Source organism: Carettochelys insculpta, chromosome 1 (genome assembly GCF_033958435.1).
Source record: "Carettochelys insculpta isolate YL-2023 chromosome 1, ASM3395843v1, whole genome shotgun sequence".
In the NCBI taxonomy this organism is placed as follows: domain Eukaryota; kingdom Metazoa; phylum Chordata; order Testudines; family Carettochelyidae; genus Carettochelys; species Carettochelys insculpta.
Genome location: NC_134137.1, coordinates 117986958 through 118008458, shown reverse-complemented (window position 1 = coordinate 118008458; position 21501 = coordinate 117986958). Strand labels below are relative to the sequence as shown.

Genomic DNA, 21501 nt, shown 5'->3' with positions numbered 1-21501 from the left:
TGAATCATTTTCCTACTTTATCCAGTTTTGCAAGTAGAATGTTTCAGTAACAATGTATTTATTTATTAATGTTTCCCAAAGGGCTGAGAAATCAACATAAAATACAGGCGTGCACAAAGTATAAAATTACATAATGAAATCCTGTTTTTAGAAGGTGTCTATTATAATGCTGATTTCCATTTATTTATGTATTGGTTAGGATTTTTTGACAAAGAATTCAGCGGATGAATTCAGAATGTTTTGTTTGCGCAGCAAGTACAGATCAGGTAAGAAAAAGAAGAGGCCAGTTACTTTTATCTTTTCCCATGATCCTCCAAATACTGAGGTATCAGTGCTGCAGTTTGGTGTTCTCTTCATGCAGAGCCTAACTACTTCAATTTCCAGATGTAGAAGACTGCTCAGCTCTTTGCAAATTTGCTCTCTTAGGGCCCTTATTCAGAAAATCATCCCTAGTCAGAACAGCACAGTGCTTTTCTTGATTGAGGCCTTAATTCATAAACTCTACCTATCTCTGGTTTTTAATCTGTTGAAGCCAATTTTGTTGAGATTAACAAAATTTGGAGAGTGAAGCCAGTAAAACTTGGTGTATTGATATTGGAAGATCTACTTGTGTAATTATATTTTTGAAATCACTGTAGTTTTGTATTTATAGCCCAGGTAGTGAATGAGGGGGGGCAATCAAATTGTTTACTGATATACTGACGTTCACTTACATGAATACTTGATAAATACCTCTTTGAAATGAACAGAAATTCTCTGCAAAAAATCTGTCATGCCAAATAGCATTAAAGAAGCGAACAGCCCGCTTGCACAAAATAGATTTGAATGCACACAGCAACAGATTTATCCTGGTCAGTTCACCCTGTTCAAGCTCACCAAAAGAGAAGTGAGGTTACATTACGGTAGTTAGGTCTCACAGTCTGTTGTTGCTGATGGTGATGTAATTAGGTGCCAGAGCATGGTGAATGCGTGCTATGCTTGTACAGTAAACCCCCGAAATACGCGACGTCGAGTTGCGCTTAACTTGCATTAATACAAGTCAAGCGCAACTTGAAGCTGCTCTGTGGCTGTTGACCCGTTTGGCTCCCCCAGCTGGGGGAAGCCAGACGGACAGAAAGTTCCACCTCCGCAGCTGTCTGTCCCTTGGCTTCCCCCAGATGGGAGAAGCCAGGCAGGCAGCCATGGCATTGTGACTTCTCCTCAGCTTTCCCCAGCTGGAAGAAGCTGCACCGTGGCTGGCTGTCTCGTGCAGGTTCTCCTAGCTGGGGGAAGCCAGTTGGACAGACAGCCACATATCTGCACCTTCTCCCTGGCTTCCCCCAGCTGGGAGAATCCGGTGTGGCAAGGCTAGCCTCACACCTGGGCTCCAGGCCTCTGTTTAATCTCCTAACCTCTCAGCCAGGATACCATCACCCTTCTTGAGACGGGCGGGGAGGAGATGGTGGTCTGGGGGGCAACCCGGGCCCCACCAACTTGTTCTGGGTTCTGGCCCAGGGACCCTCTGCGGCTGCTAGTGGTGGGGAAGGGCTCCTCTCATCACGAACACTACAGCTCTTCCCTGGGCCACTTCCCCAGACGATTCCTCCCCCCCCACCTCCTCTGGGTAGTGGCGGTGGCAGCAGCAGCAACACATTCCCCTTCCTGGATTGGCTCCTCCTGTGTAATCAGTCTGCTTGACCTTACACCAAATCTCAGGGCCTCCTGGGCAGGGGCCTTAGTCCCTAGCGGCTGAGCGCTCCTCTCCTCCTCTGGTGCCTCTAGAAAAACTCCTTTTTGCCTCTCTCCCCTCGCTTTCTTTTCTCCTCTCTCCCCTCTTCTGTCACTCTCCTCTCTCCCCCATGCTTACTGGGCAAGGGTTCTTTTAAAAGCAGGCTTAAGTGGGACCAGCTGGCCCAGGGCAGCTTCCTCCCCAGCTGCTCACACTCTGCTTGTTTGAATGCCCTGCTTTTCCCTCTTGTTCTCACCCCCTCCCAGCCTCACCTTGTCACACCGGGGAGAAGCCACACCTGGCTCTCAGCGATGTGTTGATCAGTTTTCTGGCTCCCACCAGCAGAGGGGAGCCAGACTGCTGTCTGGTCCCCAGCTCCCCTTCGCTTGTTGGAGCCAGGAAGCTGAACAGGGCTGGTGCCCGCGTCAATTTCCTGGCTCCCCTGCATTGTGTGGGAAATATGACTTACAGGGTGGTTGCAAGAATGCAACCCCTGCGTAAGTCAGGGGTCTGTTGTATTGGAACGTTCATGGAGCATGCCGCTAGGCATTCACAAAGTAACACCTGTAACAGTAAAGCTGAGAGATTCGAGGTAGTTAAAGCCCTATTATTTTGGTAGTGTGCATTGATCTGTAACATGCTGGGAATTTCCATGTGCAAATAGTTCATTGATAGCTCTTCTTGCTGCTTAAAGAACTTCAGCTACTTAGAGGAGCTATATTTTTCTACTGCCTCACTAGATTCTGGTTCATGCAAGGGGTATGTCTACCATACAGTGCCACGGATAAGGCAGTGCTGTTGTGCCGCTGTTACGCCAGAGGAAAGATGCTTCCTACATTGATAGAAAGAGTTTTTCCATTGTTGTGGTTAATCCATTTCTAATCCTTCCCCTAGCTCGGGAAGAATTCTTCCATTCAACTAGTTGTGACTTCCGTGAGCTTAGGGCAACCTCATTCCAGTGCTCAGGGTGCAACATTTTTCACAGCCCCTGGTGGATGTAGCTAGGTTGGTCTAATTTTTCAATGAAGATCAGAGCCTTAGCATCTGAAGTCTCTAGAAATGCTATTTATTTTTAAAAATATTTCACAGAAATGGAGGTGAAGTGTCCACTGAAACCTGTTCTACATTTAAAAAGTTACATCGACCTAGCTAGGCTGCTCAGGGCTGTGAAAAGTTTTGTTCCATGAAGAGTGCCACATTAGGTTGATTTAACCCCCAAAGTAGATGCATCTGGGTTAATGGCAAAATCAACTATGTACTGCTTCTGTCCTCTAGCTTAAATGTGGATTGTGATATATCTCCTCAATTAGCCAAAACCAACGCTGCCTTGAGAAAATTGACCAAATGTCTGTGGAATGACCATGGCGTTAAACTCCATACCAAGATAGCAATTTATCCGACAGTTGGCCAGAGTATCCTGCTGTAAGGCTAAGAGTCATGGATAGTATATCACCGCTGTGTTTTGAAACTCAATCAGTTCCATATGCACTGTCTGAGAAAGATTGCCCAGGTGAATTGGTGGGACAAAATTCCTAATACGGAGGTTCTTAAGCCAAATGGTGTCATGGTCATGGAAGCAATGCTTATGAACAAACAGTTTTGCTGGATTGGTCAAGTTATGAGGAGGGATGATACATGGATACCAAAGATGGTCGTCTATGACCCGCTTGCTTATGGAAAGCACTCTGTCAGTGGTCAGTATAAGCACTATAAAGACATAATAAAGGCCATATTGAAGTCATGCAGTATATTTCCCAGTGATCTGGAAACTCTAGTTCAGGACAGATTGTCCTGGAGACAGACTACTATACAGGCTCTTAATTGCTTTGAGAATCAGTGTATCCAGGCACTACAGGAAAACATAGGATCTGAAAAGAACGTGCAACACCTGCAGTAGTATGAACGACTGCCCAACAAGAATTGGTTTAGTTGCTCACCAATAGCATCGTAGAAGATGAGATCCATCAACTGACTGCTCAGTCCAAGCAAGCAAGCTTGTTGGAGAGGTGGCTTAGCTACTTGAATGGCATGAGTCCTATTGAGGTAGACAGGATGTACAGTGCTACATAAGCAAATTTGCAGCACTGCCGTGGTGTCACAGTAGCACCTGTAATGTGGCCTTGGCCTGACTCTCAGCAACAGCCCTTCGTTACTAAGAAAAATAAAGAGAGAATTCTAGATGAATCAGGATTCTAAGCAAGTCCTAAATGTGGATGTATGAGTGTTTTTCTGTGGCAGGAATGCTGCTGTTAAGGATTCAATGATTACTGCACCATGATCAAGACAAAATGAGTTTTGAGGGCATAAATGGATCTTTGATATGAACATTTGGAGCCCTGGACAAACTTTTTTTTAAATGGAAACCTAAAATACATAATATATATGTATGTAATATAAAGGCTCGACAGCTCAGCAAAACTTCCCAGACTGGCCCCGGGGCCAGGAGCAATGCTGTGACAGCCCTGCAGCTGATGAACGCCTACACATTGTTTTCTACAGTTTCATTAATTCATTTACAAGGTGTGAAGACTAGCTGCAGTGAGCCTGGGCTTTTGTGCTCCTCTCATTGGATAAAGTATAAGGACAGCGCACTGCCCATGCAACTTTAGACAGTTTTGTTAAAAAGAAACCACACGCTGTTAGTTGGAATCCAGTGAGTCTGCTGCCAATAATATAGAAAAGCAAACAGGGATCTGTGAATGACTTCTGCTGTCTATACAAAAGAGGCAAATACAATTAATAAGATGGGACGGGCTGTGGAACATGGGACTGTTCTAAGGTTGTGTCTGCATTACAAGGTTGCTTACATAAGTTTTGTCAACTGTTATATGTTGCTTTAATAACGTTGTGTGGACATATTCCACCAATGCGCCAGGGCTGTTTCACTGACATCGGTGTGGGTTGGTCAGGGAAGGTGCATGATGCACATATCTTGAGGAAAACTGGCCTATACAGAAATCTGCATACTGGGACTCTTTCCAGACCAGAAGATGGAAGTGGAAGTTGTGCAAATGCCCATAGTTGTCCTTGGAGACCATGCCTACCTCTTGCTCCCATGGTTCATGAAGCCTTACATGGGAACCTAGGCAGTGCCAAGCACTGCTTCAGCAACGGGCTCAGCAGATACCAAATGACAATTAAATGTGCCTTTGACCAATGAATAGGCCCCTGGGGGTCTCTGTTTGATCAGTTAGATTTCAGTGAGGAAAATAATCTGAAGGTCATTGTGACCTGCTGTACTCTTCATAATATTTGTGAATCTAAGTTGGAGAAGTTTCCCCCGCATTGGGTTGCAAATTTTGAGCAGTCAGATACAAGGGCAATTATATAGGCACTGTGGGAGGCTGTTTGAATCAGGCAGAGTTTTGAAGTAGCATTTTAGCAATGATTCCCAGTCATGTGTCTGTATGGGCTGTATTTGGCCGGGCAATGTTTACTTGCTGCCATGAATTACAGCTGTAGAACTCACTTCTTGAGCATTAATTGCAAGGAGCAACTAGTCCTACCTACAGCCTCTGTATTTCAGTGTTAACACTGAGCAATGTATTTGTGCCACAAATAGACTCATTATTTCAAAGGCTGACATTTAGTAATGGGATAAAACACGAACTTTCAGACAACCAGGGAATGAAAAAATGAGAAACGGTCTTGCAGTTAGGGCTGTGAGAGCTGGGTTTAATTTCAGGTGTGGAGTCCAGGGGGTCCTGTGAGGGACTGAGAACACCTGAGGTGTGTTCCCTCCAATTGTTTCTATGCATGGCAGAATAAAATTTTGTTATGTGCACCTAGGCATGTGTGGATACGCACCACCAATAGAAATACCTGCTGCTAGCTGTGGGCACTCAGCTAGTCAGCTGGATGGTATCTGAATCTCTCATGGGTGACTGCCCAAGCACTCAGCTTACAAGGAACACTGCATATGAGGAATATGGTGGAAGAGTTTAGGGAGGTCTCTGTAGTAGCTGGATGGGAACTCAGCCACAGTTCTGCTCTGACTGCAGAGATTCAACCTCTCTTTCCAGTTCTGCAGGAGCCTTTATTATCTGATTTTGCCTGTGTCCTTTCAAGGATATCTAGCATCAGTCTTTCATTAATTTCCCTCCCACCCACACGTTTGCTTCACTTGCGCTGTATGTCTTGACTGCAGCCCTTCATGAAACACATTCTCCTTACGCCTCCTGGGTTGCTGCATTATCTGATGGAGGCACTTCACTGGTGCCGAGGACTGTGTTCTCAAGGGCACATCTGCAGAATGCAAGAAAATAAGGAACAGAAAGGCTGTATAATGAGTGCGCTCACATGAATCACAAAAATTAAACATACTACTTTCTCACAGTCTCCTGGCCGGCACACAGGTCGCCATGAGTGTGTTATGGGGTGGTGACTGGACAAGAAAGGAAGGTCAGGAACAAAGGGGGCTTGCAAGAAGAGTGGTTATGAGCAGCTACGGAGCCTGCACTGAATGTTGGAACCCTTTCCACAGGCTAGGGTGACTGAATATGATATCTGCAGAAGGTAACCCAGGATGCAAGAGAGCATCTCCTGCAAACATCCGGCTACATACTGGCTCTGTGTGCCCTTTGTCTGTAAGCTGTTCTGGGCCCTGCCAAAATAACTGCTGGGTGATGCAGCAAAGTTTCCTATGATGGGGGAGAAACAAGACAGCTCTGCCAAGGAACCAGCAGCAAAAGATTGCAGAATACCTACAGGAAAGCTTCTAGAGCGCTCTCTGGAGGACAGCAGAGACATTCCTGTGTGTTAACACTTCTGCACCCTGGCCATACTGCGCAGATGCATGGACTATGTTTTTAATTTCTCTCTTTTGTCCCTCCTCTACCATATAACAAAGTACTTGAGAGCTCAATCCCGTCTGACTGTGCACTATCAAAGTAAAAAAGCACTTACTAGAAGTCCCCTCTCCTGTTGCTGTGTGCCATACTTAGAGTGGTGGGACTGGCTAGGCTTCTGTGGTGTGGGGAAGCGTTCCTAACTCACCATGCCGTCTGATGATCCTGCTGCATGTTCCACTTTGTCCTCCAGCTCTACCTCCTCGCTGGGGCTGACTCCCGACTACTGTCCCCTCAAAGTATCCACAGGGCTCTTAGCACTGGATGTGGGATGGTTGTGGCGTTGAGCTCTTTATAGAAGCAGCATGTCATCAGCACTGCACTACAGTGACGGTTTGACTCACTTGTCTTCTGGTTCACCTGCCTACTATGTGTCTTTGTCATGCACCTTCTGCAGGCCACTAGCAACCAGCCAGTCCATCTCAAAATTTCTACAGTTGGTGCAAAGCTGTGACAAAAGATGACTGTAAATGACAAAATAGCGTATTGTAGATAAGGCCTAAAATGAAAAGCCAGAGTTCATCCCCATCTCTTGAATTAGCTACTGCATACCAGTGTGTGTGTGTCCATCCGTCCTGTCCGGTTTCATTCATTTTTTAAAACTTATTTAAAAACCACTCGCTTCTGTATACTGCCTTTTGCAAGCCCATTTAGTGTAGAGAAATTCTGCCTCTGTTATTTTTGTTTGTACCTCCTGGCTCTTCTTTATTCCTCAGTAAGTTCTTCAAGGGTTGTTTGGAACAAAAGATGACAACTGTCTTTAAGAGGAGCCATTATTCTAATAGTTAGACGATAGACTTGGGAGCCAGGAGTATAGTGGTCTAGGCCTGATAAGGAACTGAAACTCTGGGGTATGGTCTGTGTTCAGCAATTCTGCTCCCCTGGCACAGTGGAGCTGTCCAGCACAAAGACAAAACTTATTTAGGAGATATAATTTCTTTAGGGACTTGCACATGCATAGTCCAAACAATCACCTTAGAGCATCTGACTGTAATTCTCATGTAGTAGATAAGCATAAATGAGTGGAAAAATAGCTTTAATCAAAGCAAGACTCAGTGTATTAAACGTTTATCTTATACAGTTCCTGTGACCAGAGTAATTAATTGGCTAATCTTATTGAATAAAATTTGATGTCCAATTTCTGTAACTATTTGACAAATAAAAGTAAATGTCTGATTTGAAAGGAACAATCAAATGTTATGTTTTGAAATCAACATTAATGCACCATTTAAGACAGATTTTTAATGCGGTTAGAGTTGAGAATCTCCCAAATGTAGATCTGGATTTTGATCTCTGTTCTACTGGGATAAATCGAGAAAGATCCTGTTCAAGCCATTAGGATTGTTTTGGATTTATATTACCGTCATTGTAATCAGGTCTGGCCTCTGTTTTCCACCACAGTTTTAACTCTGTCTTGCACATAGAGTGTATATTTCTAAATGGTTTGAATGTGTTTAGTGTTGTGTAGTCACACAAAGCAAGTTGGAGAGAGAGAGAGAGAGAGTGTGTGTGTGTGTGTGTGTGGCCAGAGGGAGGTTGCTGTGAAAACTGCAGGTCAAATGAATGCTTATATAATGAGTGGTACATTATAATAAAATATGCTCTCTGGGTGTAAAGTTAGTCAGAAAACATGTATATCGGGCAAAACAGAGTTATTTATGTTCAGTGGGTTTGTAAAGGCTGCAGACCTTACCCTGATTTAATTAGCTAGATCGGGGTCAGCAACCCCCAGCATGGGTGCCAAGAGTGTCACATGAGCCAGTACTGTTGGCACATGAGGCGGGATCGCAGCCCCACCCATCCTCCCTCATGCAGCCTGGAGCTTCCTGTGGATTACCAAAAGACCAGCTAATACTACCAACCACCACCTAAACAGTAAAGCTCTGCAGCTTAATTTATTAATGAAGCTGATGTAAATAGGACTATTAGTGACTTTAAAAAGTATCGCCGACGCTCAGGCTGTACAGAGGAGTCAAAAGGTCAAATTTCAGCACTCTGCCTCAGAAAGGTTGCTGACCCCTGTTCTAGATGACTAAAGTTTAAATTCAGCTCTGATGTTGGTAGGCACGACTTCCAGGGGGCATAACTTGGTTGGAATAGTGCTTACTGACACAAGGGCTGAATTTGGGTCCATTGGAGATATTGCAGTGTAATTTAAAACAGTTATAACTTTTTGTGTATTGTAGGAAGATGACCTGCTGCTGATTGCTGGTGTCAGTGATGGTGCTGTAGATGGTTACATGCAGGTGTAGCTGAATATGTCCATTCTCAGCCCTATTTCATAAACTAAGGCTCAAACCTGAGCAGATGGGGGGGGGGGGGAACTGAAGCAAACATTTACTAGTAAGCCTCTGACCTTAATTGGAGAACTTTCACGCAGGCTAAAACTAGAATCCCTCTTAATACAATCCCAAGCTGCCTGAAATACATTGGTATGATGGATTGAACAAGTTATGATTGCTTAATCATATAATATGTCTGCTTCTTTAAAAACAGGTAAGTGTTTTTGTTACACCTCAGGATATGTGACAATTCTTGATTTTTATGGGAATGTATACTTAATTTTGGTAGTAATTCTTATATATGTTGTACAGTATCTTCTATAGCATAACATGATTTTTTTTTAAATTTTTTTAGCAATAGAATTTGGTGCTGATAGCATGAATGATGCAAAGAACCTTCTTCAGGCGATCTCGTATTTTATGAGTGATGCAAATGCTTATGTGAAAGGACAGCTGGTTTGTGATCCCATTAAGGAAGACACACTGTGGGAGATGTGAGTGCACATAGGTGTGTGTGTGTAATAAAAATACTACTGTCACTTGAAGATTCTGATTCTATGAATGGTAATTGGTTAACTCCTGATTGATTACGAGGGATTGAACTCTTGTGCTGCACTGTGTGTCATTAAAAAACTGAACAAAAATCCATCTGATCTAGATAGAGGGAGAGTGAGAAGCAATATTGTCTTTTCACTTTGATTGCTTTCCCCTCCCCCTTCTCTAGCCAATGCACTTTTGTATGGTCTTACTATGATGCCTGGTGTGTGTGTGTGTGTGTGTGTGTGTGTGTGTGTGTGTGTGTGTGTGTGTGTGTGTGTGTGTGTGTGTGTGTGTGTGTGTGTGTAAAATTTAGCCTTGCTTTGACTGATATAACCTCTCCTGAAATGAGGCAGAAGCTGATGGGGAGCCTATGAACAGAACACAATGGTGCCGTTTTGTTTTGTATCCATGCATTCATGAGAAGTTGGGCTGCAGCCGTCTGAATAGATGGGCACTATTTTGGAAGGCCACAGGTGGGAGCTGCAGTAATAACCTGCAGTAACAAGCTCATGAATGGGCAGTTCAGTGTCACTGTAAGGCGGTGGAAGGGGGCAGTGCTGTAGAAATAGTAGTAAGCATTCGTATGTACCAGGCTTTTGCAAAGAGAAGTTGGTGGTTGAGGCTGGCAGGATTGTGATCCTAAAGGGCAAGTGAGTCAGTCACAGCTGAGAGAAGGTGAGTGAGGTAACGCTGAGGGAGCATCTCAACAAATAAGAGACACCCAGCTGAGGCCAACGAAGGCAGTCAGGTACGCTAAACCCTCAGAATACGCACAACCAAGTTGCACGTCTCTCGGGTTAATGTGACTGCCGAGAGTCAGGCTGCTGTCCCTGACAGGAGCGGTTTCCTGGGCCCTGGAGTGGCAGGGAGCTGGGAATCAGGTGACAGCCTGGCTTCCGGCTCCCCTCCACTTGCAGAGCTGAAAAACTGACCAGGGCTGCCCCTGGTTCCCAGCTCTCCTCCTCTGGTGGGCTGGTTCCCTCCACTGGTGGGCTGGTCAGTTTCCTGGCTCCTGCAAGCCCAGGGGAGCTAGGAACCAGGTGGCAGAAAATCACACAAAAATTGGAATTAGGCAGGGGTTGCAGGAACGTGACCCCTGCGTAACTTGAGGGTTTACTGTACTGCAGTAATGGAGACAGGAGGAAAGGAAGTTGAAAGGGGATGTCGGGGTATGTCTTCACTTCATGGACGATCGACCCGCTCAGGGTTCAGGTTCACAGGCCTAGTAGGGGGACAGGAAATCAAGCCGTGAGGGTTCAGCAGTTGACCCCTGGCCTCAATTTTGTGAGGAGTACAGGAGGTTGATTGGAGAGTTTCTCCCATTGACCTTTCTCTGTAAGGACGGCCAGGTAAGTCAATTATAGATAAGTCGATTCTAGCTACACAAGTGCATTCCTACAATCGACTTTAATATCTAGTGTAGACCTGCCCTCAGGGAAGGACTTATAAAATAAATCTCTCAGGGTATCAGCATCCGAGTGTCTGAGACTGAACAGTTGAGTGATGTTAATACTGGGACAGTGGTAGATAAACTTGAGAAAAGGGAACTCCAGACTATCCAGAAGCTTCTCGTGAACAAGAGCCTTCTGTCATTTTTCCTCTGAGCCAGGCACTGCACCAACAGTGTCTAAGTCCTATGGGTACAGCAAATGAGAAAAGAGAGTGTGCTCCTAAACCTGTGTCTTACGATAGATACAGTGCACGGTGCTGCCACAGAGCTCCTAGCTCACTCCCATTCAGCTCTCTTGCAGCACTTCGGGACATCACCGCTGACTTGGCAGAGATACTCACAGTTAGTGTGAACGATGAACGGCTAAAAAAGCCCCAAAGAAGTAACATTGTTAGTTTAGAATGACAGTTTCCCAAATTGTAAAGGCTGCGTGGCTGAAGGGTCACGTAGCAGCTGACAGCTGTGGATTACGATGTAAAACGTGCCATGTGTCAGTTTTGGGTAGACATAGCTTTCCCCTTCTGCACGGATATCTTTCTTCTCTTCTGATTGCCATAGTTTTGCCCATTATGGTACAGCCAGGAACCAAGTGACAGTGTCATTTGGATGACTCCCTCTGGCTGATCCTAGATGATTTCAGTACTCTGCCAGCAAGTATCCATTTTATCTCACACATTTACCTTTTCTTTTGTCAGGTTAGCCAACACAAAAGCAAATGTAAAGGCTGCATTTGCAGATGACTTTGACACCTCCAGGGCTGTTGCTGTAATTATGGACCTCATTCACCATGGCAACAGACAGCTTAAGGCTGTTACTAAGGTAACCCATTAGGATACAGAGATCATCAAATGACAGCTGCCCACAGTCCTACTGTTTAATTCAGACCCACTAGTTTATTGTTCACACAACAAACCAGCAGAAAAAAAGCTCTACATATTGACATAAAGACCCACATTTGTCCAGACTGCATCTCTAGAATTCTGTACTATTGTTTTATGCTTCACTGTGTCCAAGGCACATTTCTGTCCTGCTGCCTTCCCTACAAATACAACAGCCTTGTATTCATAGGGAAGACTTTTGAAAGACTCCTGTGGATTTTGTTGCATGGGCCATAAATTTTAAACCTTGTTGTGTATACCTGCTTTCTACTCCCATAATACTGATGAAGAATAGACTGGGGATTTATTTATTTTGTAAAAAAGTCATTGTTATTACAAGGATTTTCAAGTGCATGGGGTGGTAACGGGGGTAGTGCAGCACTTGTTTTATTTTGCCTTCACCGGTTTCCTCTGCTATTAGCAAATCAGAAATGTGGTCTCTGACTGCCTCTCTAAGGCTGTAGCTACACTGCATGTCCTCTACCAACCATTTGAGACCTCATTTAAAATCTGATATTGAAGTAGAGCTGAATGCAGGAGTTCAAAGATGGCCCAGCCCTAGGGACTCCTGGGTTCTAATCTTACTTTTGGCAAAGATGCCCTCTTTGGCTTTGGGTTACATACCCTCTCTCTCTCTCTTTGTCCCTGATTGCTTAATTTGCCCAGCTCATGGTGTTTTTATTGGGGCTGAATATAGTAATAACTCATTTGCAGATTCTTTTTTAAACTCAGTCTCCTTTTAGTCCTGCAGGTGCACTACCAGTCTGAGATCTGGACTTAGTCACAGCCTGTCTGTCTAAAGTTCTTCTCTGGACCACTCTGCAAATAAATCCCTAATGCAATCCAGTTTGTAGTTTATCTCTGATAACAAAGCTGCACATATCGGAACAAGCCCCTCTCGTCTTTCGGATTGACTTGTTTCCGAATCCCATTTAGTAATCAATCTCTCTGGCAGTGGCCTGCCCCATGTTGTATACACTTGACGCTGCCCTGGACTGTTCCGAGGATCTCTTTGAACATACCGGTTTCTGTATTTTGTCTCCTATGGAGCAGCTGTGCTGGATTTTTTTCTCTAGCAGCACCTCTACAGGCACGGCAATGCACTGAGTAGCACATACGCAGCATGTCCTTCTAGCACAGACATGAAGCGCAGCCTGGAGGGCAAGGCACAGCTTGAGAGCAGTAGTGTCCTTACGTCTGTGGTTTGAGTATGTACCATACACAGCTCCCTACATGCCCAGACAGTGTCTCCAACGTTACCACTGCTATTTTTAACAGTGTAGCATCTTGCTCCTGGAGCCTTTCCCCACTGCCAGAGCACACCGCAGTGGCAAGTGTGGACAACAGCTGCCTTTCACTGCAGCATGTAGCTTCTGCTTGTAGTCTGAAGTCCCAGTACTCTGCGCGCCACCATAAATGTAGATGGAGGTTATCCAGCACCCTCAGGACATGACTAGTGCTGGATGACAGAATTTGCCAGACAATGGGAGGTCAATGTTGTCTAGCACATTACCAACACTTCCACTGCTTACTAGGCTGTTAGACATTTAGGGGTAAATTACAGCTAAATAACAGCACAGAACGTTGAGAACCAGAGCTGGTGGCTGTAAGCAAATTATGTGGGACCACAGGAAACTCGACCACATCCGTAAGTGCACATCTGGCTAACTAAATTCATGCAGGATTACGGATGTTGCCACACGAGAGTGTTGCAGATTAGAGGTTCAACTCATATCAGCTGTATTGGTTGCGTTTTCCTAAACTGAACTCATGTCATTTTTCTTTCAGTCTTCCTTATCACTGAACCGTTTGTGTGCTTCCCCCTGCTAACCTTCCCCCCCGGCCCCGGCTGCTGGTTCTGGCTTCTTCCAGTTTAGTATCCTTCACATTCATGCAGATGTTAAATAGAAGCTCACCCAATACCTCATCTTAATGCATCTCTCTGAACACCAGTATTCAACTTAGTACACTGCTGTTGCCTTTGCTAGCCAGACTTCATCCCCATAAGTCTTTGCTCCTGTTTTTGCTGCATTAATTTTGAACTCTGAGTTCATATTTGGTAAATATAGAAGGAGAAAGTGTGCCTGCATCTGTGTTTACAAATGCTTCTGCTAGGATTATCAGCACTGTCTTGTAGCTAAATACTGTCTGGGTGTCTGAAAATGACCTTCACAATGTGTTAGTCAGCACAACAAAGCCTGATGTTGAAGCAGCTGATGTAATTAATTAACCTGAAAAACCTTCAACTGTTAATTGAATTTTCATCTTTTCACTTCATGCTTATAGGCCGTGCCCACAAGGAAGAGAGGAGGTGTAGGGTTTTTTAATAAACAAAAGCGAGAATTTGGCCTTTGGTTTGGCAACTCTTACAAGAGTGTCAATGATTTAACTTAAACCCCTTCCAAAATCACGCAGGCTAAACTGAAAAATTAAAAAAAAAGTCCCACTCGCTGACCAGAATGCTTCTCCACTTTGGTGGATTATTCTCGCATGACTGGTAAAATTTCCACGGGTAGTCAAGGTCATAGACTTCAAACCATAAACTGCAGTAGCGGTTTGAAGCCTGCAATAAACTTTTATTGATCAGACAGCTTTGTTTCTGTGGTTTGTAACAGGAAGGTGGATTGCCTAGAAGCCCTGTTGTGTATGGAGCCATGGTTTCCTATATAGAGGACTTTTTTAACACCCTTGGAATATCTCTTGGAGAAAGACAGGTATGAAACCACTCTAAAGGTCTATCTATTGTGGGAGTTATTGTTTGTGTTGCAGTAACAGTATAGTAACAGCTATGGCGTTACATCTTAACAGAACATTTCACAAAAATAATGAGCAAAATCTAGGTAAAACTGCTGGTTCTGATTCTTTTAACTGACCAAGAAAGAGGGAAGCATTTGCACTGATATGGATGTAAATTATGTGGTTAGAAAAGAAGGAAGATGAAACATAGATGCATAGTACAGAACAAACTAGGGGCTAAATTCTGCTCTTGGATATTCCTGTGTAGCTTCTATTGTGGCACTAAGTGGAAACAAGTTTAGGGAGTGAAACAAGAATATGTTTGTGACTGAGAGGCTTTTCTGTACTGGATAAGTTAGAAATGGCAGATGGGAAGGTAATCAGTGAAACACCAGAGCAAGTGTGTTGAGCAGAGAACTGCCAAGGGTAGTAACCCAGTACTATATATGTTTAAAAATAAGCAGGACTGGAGCTGGGAGGTGTTCCAAGTTTGATTTCTGTGGCTCCCAAAATTTGCAGATGCTATTAAATCCTAAACAAGGATCAAATTTCCTTTTGTGCATAGCAGATCCATATAATTTTCTACAGATGCAAACAAATGTCTCTTTACAGTACATATGCAAAAAATCTATTTGATACATACACATCTACAGTGTGTACAAATACTCGTTTAGCCGTACGTTGACGTGCTTTCTTTGTATTACAGTGCTAGTGAGAGCAGTTTCTTAGATTTTTGGTTTCAAAACAGCTGGGTTTGTTAGGAGCTGGTTATTTATTAGTCCACACATTTATTTTGTGTGTTTTATCTTATTTATGGTGGTATACTGTATTTGAAGGAATTGAGTAATTTCCATGGAGGACATTCACCTGCACGCTGTGACCTTGTGCCTAACTAGGATGTGCGCCTTTGTGCTTTTCTGACATTTGAAAGCTGTGTTCTCAGGTTCTCTAGTGCTTTCAGGCAGTGCTGAAAGTGGGGTGTGAGAGAATCACTCCACTGAAAGCTTTGGGCCCCATTTCTCTGAACGATGTTTTTTGTAATTGTGTGGAAGTGGTGCCTTGATAAAGGGATGGCAGTTCGCTAGGGCACGGCTCTTGGCTCTACTCATAAATACGCTGTTGAGTAATCAAGCAACCACTGAAATGTTCAGCTACTTGCAGAGTGGGGAGGCGGGGTCCAGAAAACAGACCTCCCCGTTCCTGTCAGAGCGTTAGCGCCAGGACATGGCATTTAAAGTGCATACCAGCTCCAAAAGGCTCTTGCTCTCCCTTGCCACAGCGGGGAGGGGGAATGGCCTCCCTGCCAGCCCATTTAGCTGGGAGGCAGCATTGCAGCTGCCTCTTGGCGTGAATGGGCTCCTGTGGGGTCAGCATTTTCCTCCTGGAGTGGCTCTGGAAAGAGTCCCAGTGAAGGGAAATTGATGAAATTTCATGGCACACTTGGACAGTTCTCGTGGCACACTGGTTGAAACCACTGCTATAGAGGAGTAAGTTAGACTAGCGTAAGCACAATTACATCCCCCTTGTGGGAGTGCCTGCACGGTGACTGCAGCATGGACCACACAAGTGCAGTGCACGTACCCAGGAGGCAGCTCATGGAGACTGCACATCTGAAACAACACTACTGGTTTCATTGGCACGAGCTTGATAGAAGCTGGTGCAGCTGCGCCAAGCTGTACTGTAAGCCAGCTCCTGACTGCAACATACTCCGGCAGAAAGGGCCTTATCTTCCGAGTTTATTTTGTCAAATGAAAACAGCCTAACTCATTTTCTGGTACAGGTATTTTAATGCAGCTGTGTTTGGTGCATAGGTTGTTCCAGAAAACAGAAGTTCAGCTACTCTTTCCAGCGTGATTGATGAGCTAGTGAGCTTCCGAGGGAAGGTGCGTAATTATGCTCTTGCTATGCCTGAAGCACTAGGAGCCGAGCAGGTGGAAGAGGGGGCCGTCCTAGCAAAGGGACGGAAACGGGAAGAGAAGGAGAAAAGGCGGCAGCTGTTGCTGGAGCGAGAACCCCTGCTGCAGGCTTGTGACGACCTGCGGCGAGACCTTGCTGCCTTTGGAATCAACATAAAGGTTTGAGAAAATGATCTTTGCAACTCCTTCAATAATTCGTGTAAGACGGCACTTACTGCTGCAATGTGTCGGCAGCTTTCAGGGCTGTGCACCATGTGGTATGCATTTAGACTAGGACAAAGCAGAACTGAAATCCTCATGTACGATCAAACTATTGGCTTTACATTTCCCTCCCCCGCATCTCTACTTAAACTATGGCTGCTTTTGTAATTACCGAGGGTAACTTATTTAGCTATCAAAACACTCTCTGCCATGTTCTAAAATCCTCCTCTGGCCATTGTCTAGATTCAGCAGGGGCCACTAGAAGTTATGATTTTGAACAAGCGCAGTTTGCAGTAGGCTTGCCGAGGAATGGGGACACCCTTTACACTCATCTTTCGTATTCTGTGTTAGCTCTGACCTTAGATAGAAAAGTGCTTTTTCCACTCAGTTCATTATGAAAATCCAGTGGTCCTCTCACTCAAATAGCTCCATTCCTTCTGTGCTGTCCCATGTGCCTGTAGCCACCTTCTTTCTAGCCCTTCTTTCTAGTCTATCCCCTCATGCCAGTGTTGAAGTATTTTCCTTTCCCATGTTCCTGCTCTATCTACCCTTAAAAAAAACACACACACACACACACACACACCCCGTAATAGGCTGAGGGCAGGTCTACACTAGACTTTAAAGTCAGTTGTAGATGTGCAGGTCCAGCTACAGCAACTGTGTACAATTGACTTATTTGGCTGCCCTCACTGAGGGAGGTTGATGGGACAAACACTCCTCCCATTGACCTCCTTTACACATCACAAGAATGAGTCGTGGGGTCGACTGTTGACACCTGATAGGTGCATTAAATCGAGCCATAGAAGATTGACCCAGTCAGGTCAGGGTCAGTCTCCTGGGTAATGTAGATGTATCCTCAAGTCTCTTCCTGCAGGCCCTGAATTATCTCCTTCTGTCCAATACTGCTCCTTCCCATTTCTCTTGCCTTACTGTCCTTTCCCGCTCTGTATTTGTAGCAGACATATGCAAATGTGTTAGTCAGATGTTCACTCACTGGAGCAAACATCCTCTGGCGCTCAGCCCCTGCAAAACTGAGCCATCGTGCTTTTGAGGCTCCTCACCTAGAACTGGCACTATGAGATACACAGATGCATCAAGTTCTGGGGCAAAAAATAACCCATTGTTTCAGCAACTGCAGGAGCACTTCTGTAGAAAAGCTGTTGGTGGCCACTTGAGTCCTGTTTAGACCAGGAAGTTTATTGGGACCCTGATGGAAAACTACTGATAAAAAAAAAAGGCATTAAAGTGAGACCTTTCCCTGCTGTCCACTTCAAATTAAGTGTGTAAGAATTATTTGGAATCTCAAGTGTGAAAAAATCTCGCTAGTAAAGGAGGGCCAAGAAAACCCCAAATTCTAAGTTAGTAGTTTCTTTATTAAATTTAGTTTTTTCTCCCAGAAACTTAAACTATAAATACTCAAATGTATTTAAAAATTTTTCCTAAAAATCTGACTTACATAATACCATGTTACAAAAGGATATGTCTTTTTTGACTCAGATATTGATTGTATGTATTTCATCAAGGGTGGCACTCATGCTGTTGCTTCAAACGTTGAAATTACATTTAAAATCCTGAGTAAAATTATCCAATAACTCTGACCTGTAGTTTACATTTCTCTAAGTCTGCCAAGAACTTACTTTACATTTAATAGAACTGAATTCTTTTGCATAAAATAGTTCTTGCTGACAAGAACCTGTTGCTATGTTTAATCTGCTCATGTATTAAACTAATTTTCTCAAATGATATATATTGCATTCTACTCAAATATCCTTGATTACCAATCAAGCTCAGATTTGAAACCTCTATTATGTGCATTGTAAGAACTTCACTTTTAGAACTCTTCAGAGGCACTTTATTTCCACCAATTGCAAGTGACTAGGTAATAAGCAGAAATGACTAACTGAACTCATACTTTATAAATATAATACTTTTGAAGAATGAGAGCAGGTTGAATATACTTAATAAACCATAAAGAATTCAAAAGGTGCAGGGCAGTTTATTCTCATGTAGTAGCCATAAGAGGCACATTTATTTATTTCTGCCAAAGTCTGAAAATGTATTGTGATAACTTTAAAGTAAACACTAAAGTGTCATTGCAGTCTCCTTTATCACCTAATTCAAAATACAGCTCCTGTCACCACCTGTGGTCTCAGTAATGTTTTAGAACTGAAGTTGCAGTATTCTTCTCAAGTCACTAATGAACTTAAACCTAAACCAAAGGAATGTTCCTTTCAATAGTGTAACCATCATTGAGACATTTTTCAGCTTTTGCCTGTTACTCAAGATGAAGTAATTTTAAGATCAGATTGCTTTTTTAATTTAATCAAAAGCTATGCAATTTAATATTGATTATAAAACAAATAGGTACTCAGGAATAGTTTTCTAATCAGCATTTTTGCCTTCTGAGTTAAATGCAGAATGTTTCATCTTATAGCTGCTTCAGGGAAGTGTTACGCCTTTTAAGGATTTGAATAAAATTAAGCAGATAAGTGCAGTAATTTAAAAAAAATGCATGGATTTTGACTTACTACTTTATTTGTACAGGACCGGGGTACTACTACTACATGGGAAGTTGTGGATCAAAGAGGAGAACAGAATACTGGAAAAGGCAGCTGATACAGCATGTTGGTTGCGCTGATCATGTGTCAGGGAACGAATTAGGAATAAATGTAATTATGGGCCAGTCAATTTAAGAAGAATGCTGCAGAAACTTCTCTCTCAATAAATTATCTCACCTTTTCCCACAATTTGAATTTTTCCCCCACTTTATTGAAAAGGCATTGATCTTTTTCCTGCGTGTATTGTGAATTAAGCTGGTAGTAATATAGGTGGATTTCAGTCAAATAGTGCAATAATTAATACAATTGAAAACAGTACAAATGGGATTTTTAATTCCGGTAATTAGCTGATGAGCCAAGTTAGGTATGTGTTTCATAGACTTTCAGAACAGCTCGGCAGAATGTGCTGTTGCTCCTGATGATTACTTTCTTCCCACTCCACTGGAGCCAACCATTGTGGTAACTTGGTTAGGCTGAGGACAAACAGGCAACCACAACACAAAGATAAGGTATTTTCTTCTAGAACTTGAAAGGAAAACTCAAAAATTGTTCCAGGAGCATATCTAGCTAAGTGCTTAAACTATAGGTTACCCCATGGACCTTGTGTGTGGTTGTTTGTACATGCTACTCTTGTCTGTGCAGATACTAAATATTAACAAAAATCTTTGTGGGGTACATAGTAAGACCCCCCCGACATACACCTTGCCCAGTATCCTGGCACATCTGTTGGTCCCACTGGTTAGTTCCCATGAGGCCTATAAGCAAGTTAAGTAAAAATGCTATCAACTTACTTGTAGGCTATGTCCGAGTTAAGGTCCCTATATTTCTTATTCTCTTTTGGACAAAGTAAGTTACAATTCCCAAACACTGCTCATGGAGCAAGCCAGGAACTACCAGCATTTGAAATCAATTTTTAAATGGGTAGCATGCCCCTCTAGTTGTATCATTAATCTTCACACTATCCATACAAGGTTAGCATATACTTTATGGAACGAAAGTAAGCAGATCTCGATAGACTTTCTTTAGAGACATTGCAGCAAATCATCAGCAGAGCTGGAATTAAAATAGACAGCTGTCTCTTATACTTAACCCATGTTACTTACTTTGTCCTTTTTTGATTAGGTATTATAAAATTCAGCATATTTTCCCCAAAGATCATGCTTAAATTTTGCTAAATTAAAATAAGGAACTGGATAGTTAGGTAACTGTTAGTGGAATATAGTCTAACTGCTGGGGTTAAATGCAAATTATCAAAAATATGGTAGGTGATCACTTACTGGAGTTCAGTGTTTCTACAAAGCAATCTGTGAAAGGACAGGAGAGGAAAAATAACTTTAAATCTGCAACCATCTCTTCTGAAGATACAGGTCCCAGCAGGAGTTATTTTAACACGGGCAAAAAGCTTCAGATTTGCTTTTAAGCCATTTATTTGACCAGAGAATAAATTGTCACTATCTAAGCAGTTTTCCTACCCTTTTTTGGGTACTGGTGCACTGTAGGGAAGTTTCTCATACCCCTCATTCATCTACCTAGTTGGAAATTTTTTAACAAAATGCCACAGGGTGTCATAAAACTGAGGCAAATTTGGATTTAGACAGTCATAGAACAGCTACAGTGATTCCCTGGCAAACTGTTAGAGGCCAAGGACTTCACACAATGGAATCAACCAGAGGAAGTCCACCTTGAGCCAGTGCATCCGGGTCCCTGGTGCAGAGCTGGGAGTCTGAGAACAAAATCAAATTTAGAAATCTCGTGTGAGCTCACCTTTCAGCCAGCTCTATGCACAACACTGTTCATATAAATTTGCTATCAGTTGTATCAACTTGGTTAGTAATAAAACAATGGTATGGAGAATAAACCATCTGTTGCTGCTCTAGGCACTGTGTGACTAAGCCACTGCAAACAAAGCACACGAGACAGTTTTATTTACTATATTTTTATTTCCTATGGAAAGAAACTTGCTACATTCCCAGAATCTTTTAAAATTAACTTGTAACAATTTGTATACAGTGGTGAATAACAAAGTTACTTCTGTGTATAGTTAAAACAAAGGCAAATTCAAATTTGTACCAACCTCTGATGTCAAGTGTTTTCATTCTGGGGAAATAAAATCCAAAAGGTCTGATTTGGTTTTTATCTACAAGTGTAATTTAGAAATAATACTTTACATACCAAATACAAAAACCATTTTAAAATCAATTCAACAGGCAAACTTTTGGTTTAGGAATTGGAGTTCAAAATTAATTCCAGGGGGAGAAAATGACAATAGCTTATGTTCCCCAGGGAAGTAGACTGTTTATAAAACCAGTGCTTTGGTAAAACACTGCCAAGTCTTTTCTTAGGAGTAAACAATTGCTCTCATTTTTAAAAGTCTTAGAACCCTGA

General features: G+C 43.1%; 1 protein-coding gene across 5 annotated transcripts in view; it reads left to right on the top strand.

The window, feature by feature from the left end:
* The window catches only part of CARS2 (cysteinyl-tRNA synthetase 2, mitochondrial), a 54479-nt gene extending 35144 nt beyond the window's left edge, over positions 1 to 19335 (top strand). For 2 of the 5 annotated variants that reach the window (XM_074990243.1, XM_074990253.1), the window contains exons 9-14: positions 200 to 266; positions 9193 to 9331; positions 11523 to 11646; positions 14321 to 14419; positions 16253 to 16516; positions 19103 to 19326. In XM_074990243.1, coding sequence (XP_074846344.1) covers positions 200 to 266; positions 9193 to 9331; positions 11523 to 11646; positions 14321 to 14419; positions 16253 to 16516; positions 19103 to 19174 — 765 coding nt within the window. In that variant the 3' untranslated portion in view covers positions 19175 to 19326. Of the gene's footprint in view, positions 1 to 199; positions 267 to 9192; positions 9332 to 11522; positions 11647 to 14320; positions 14420 to 16252; positions 16517 to 19102 lie in introns of all 5 variants that reach the window. The other 3 variants (XM_074990223.1, XM_074990214.1, XM_074990233.1) reach the window with 3 other exon arrangements.
* The last annotated feature ends 2166 nt before the right edge of the window (positions 19336 to 21501 follow it).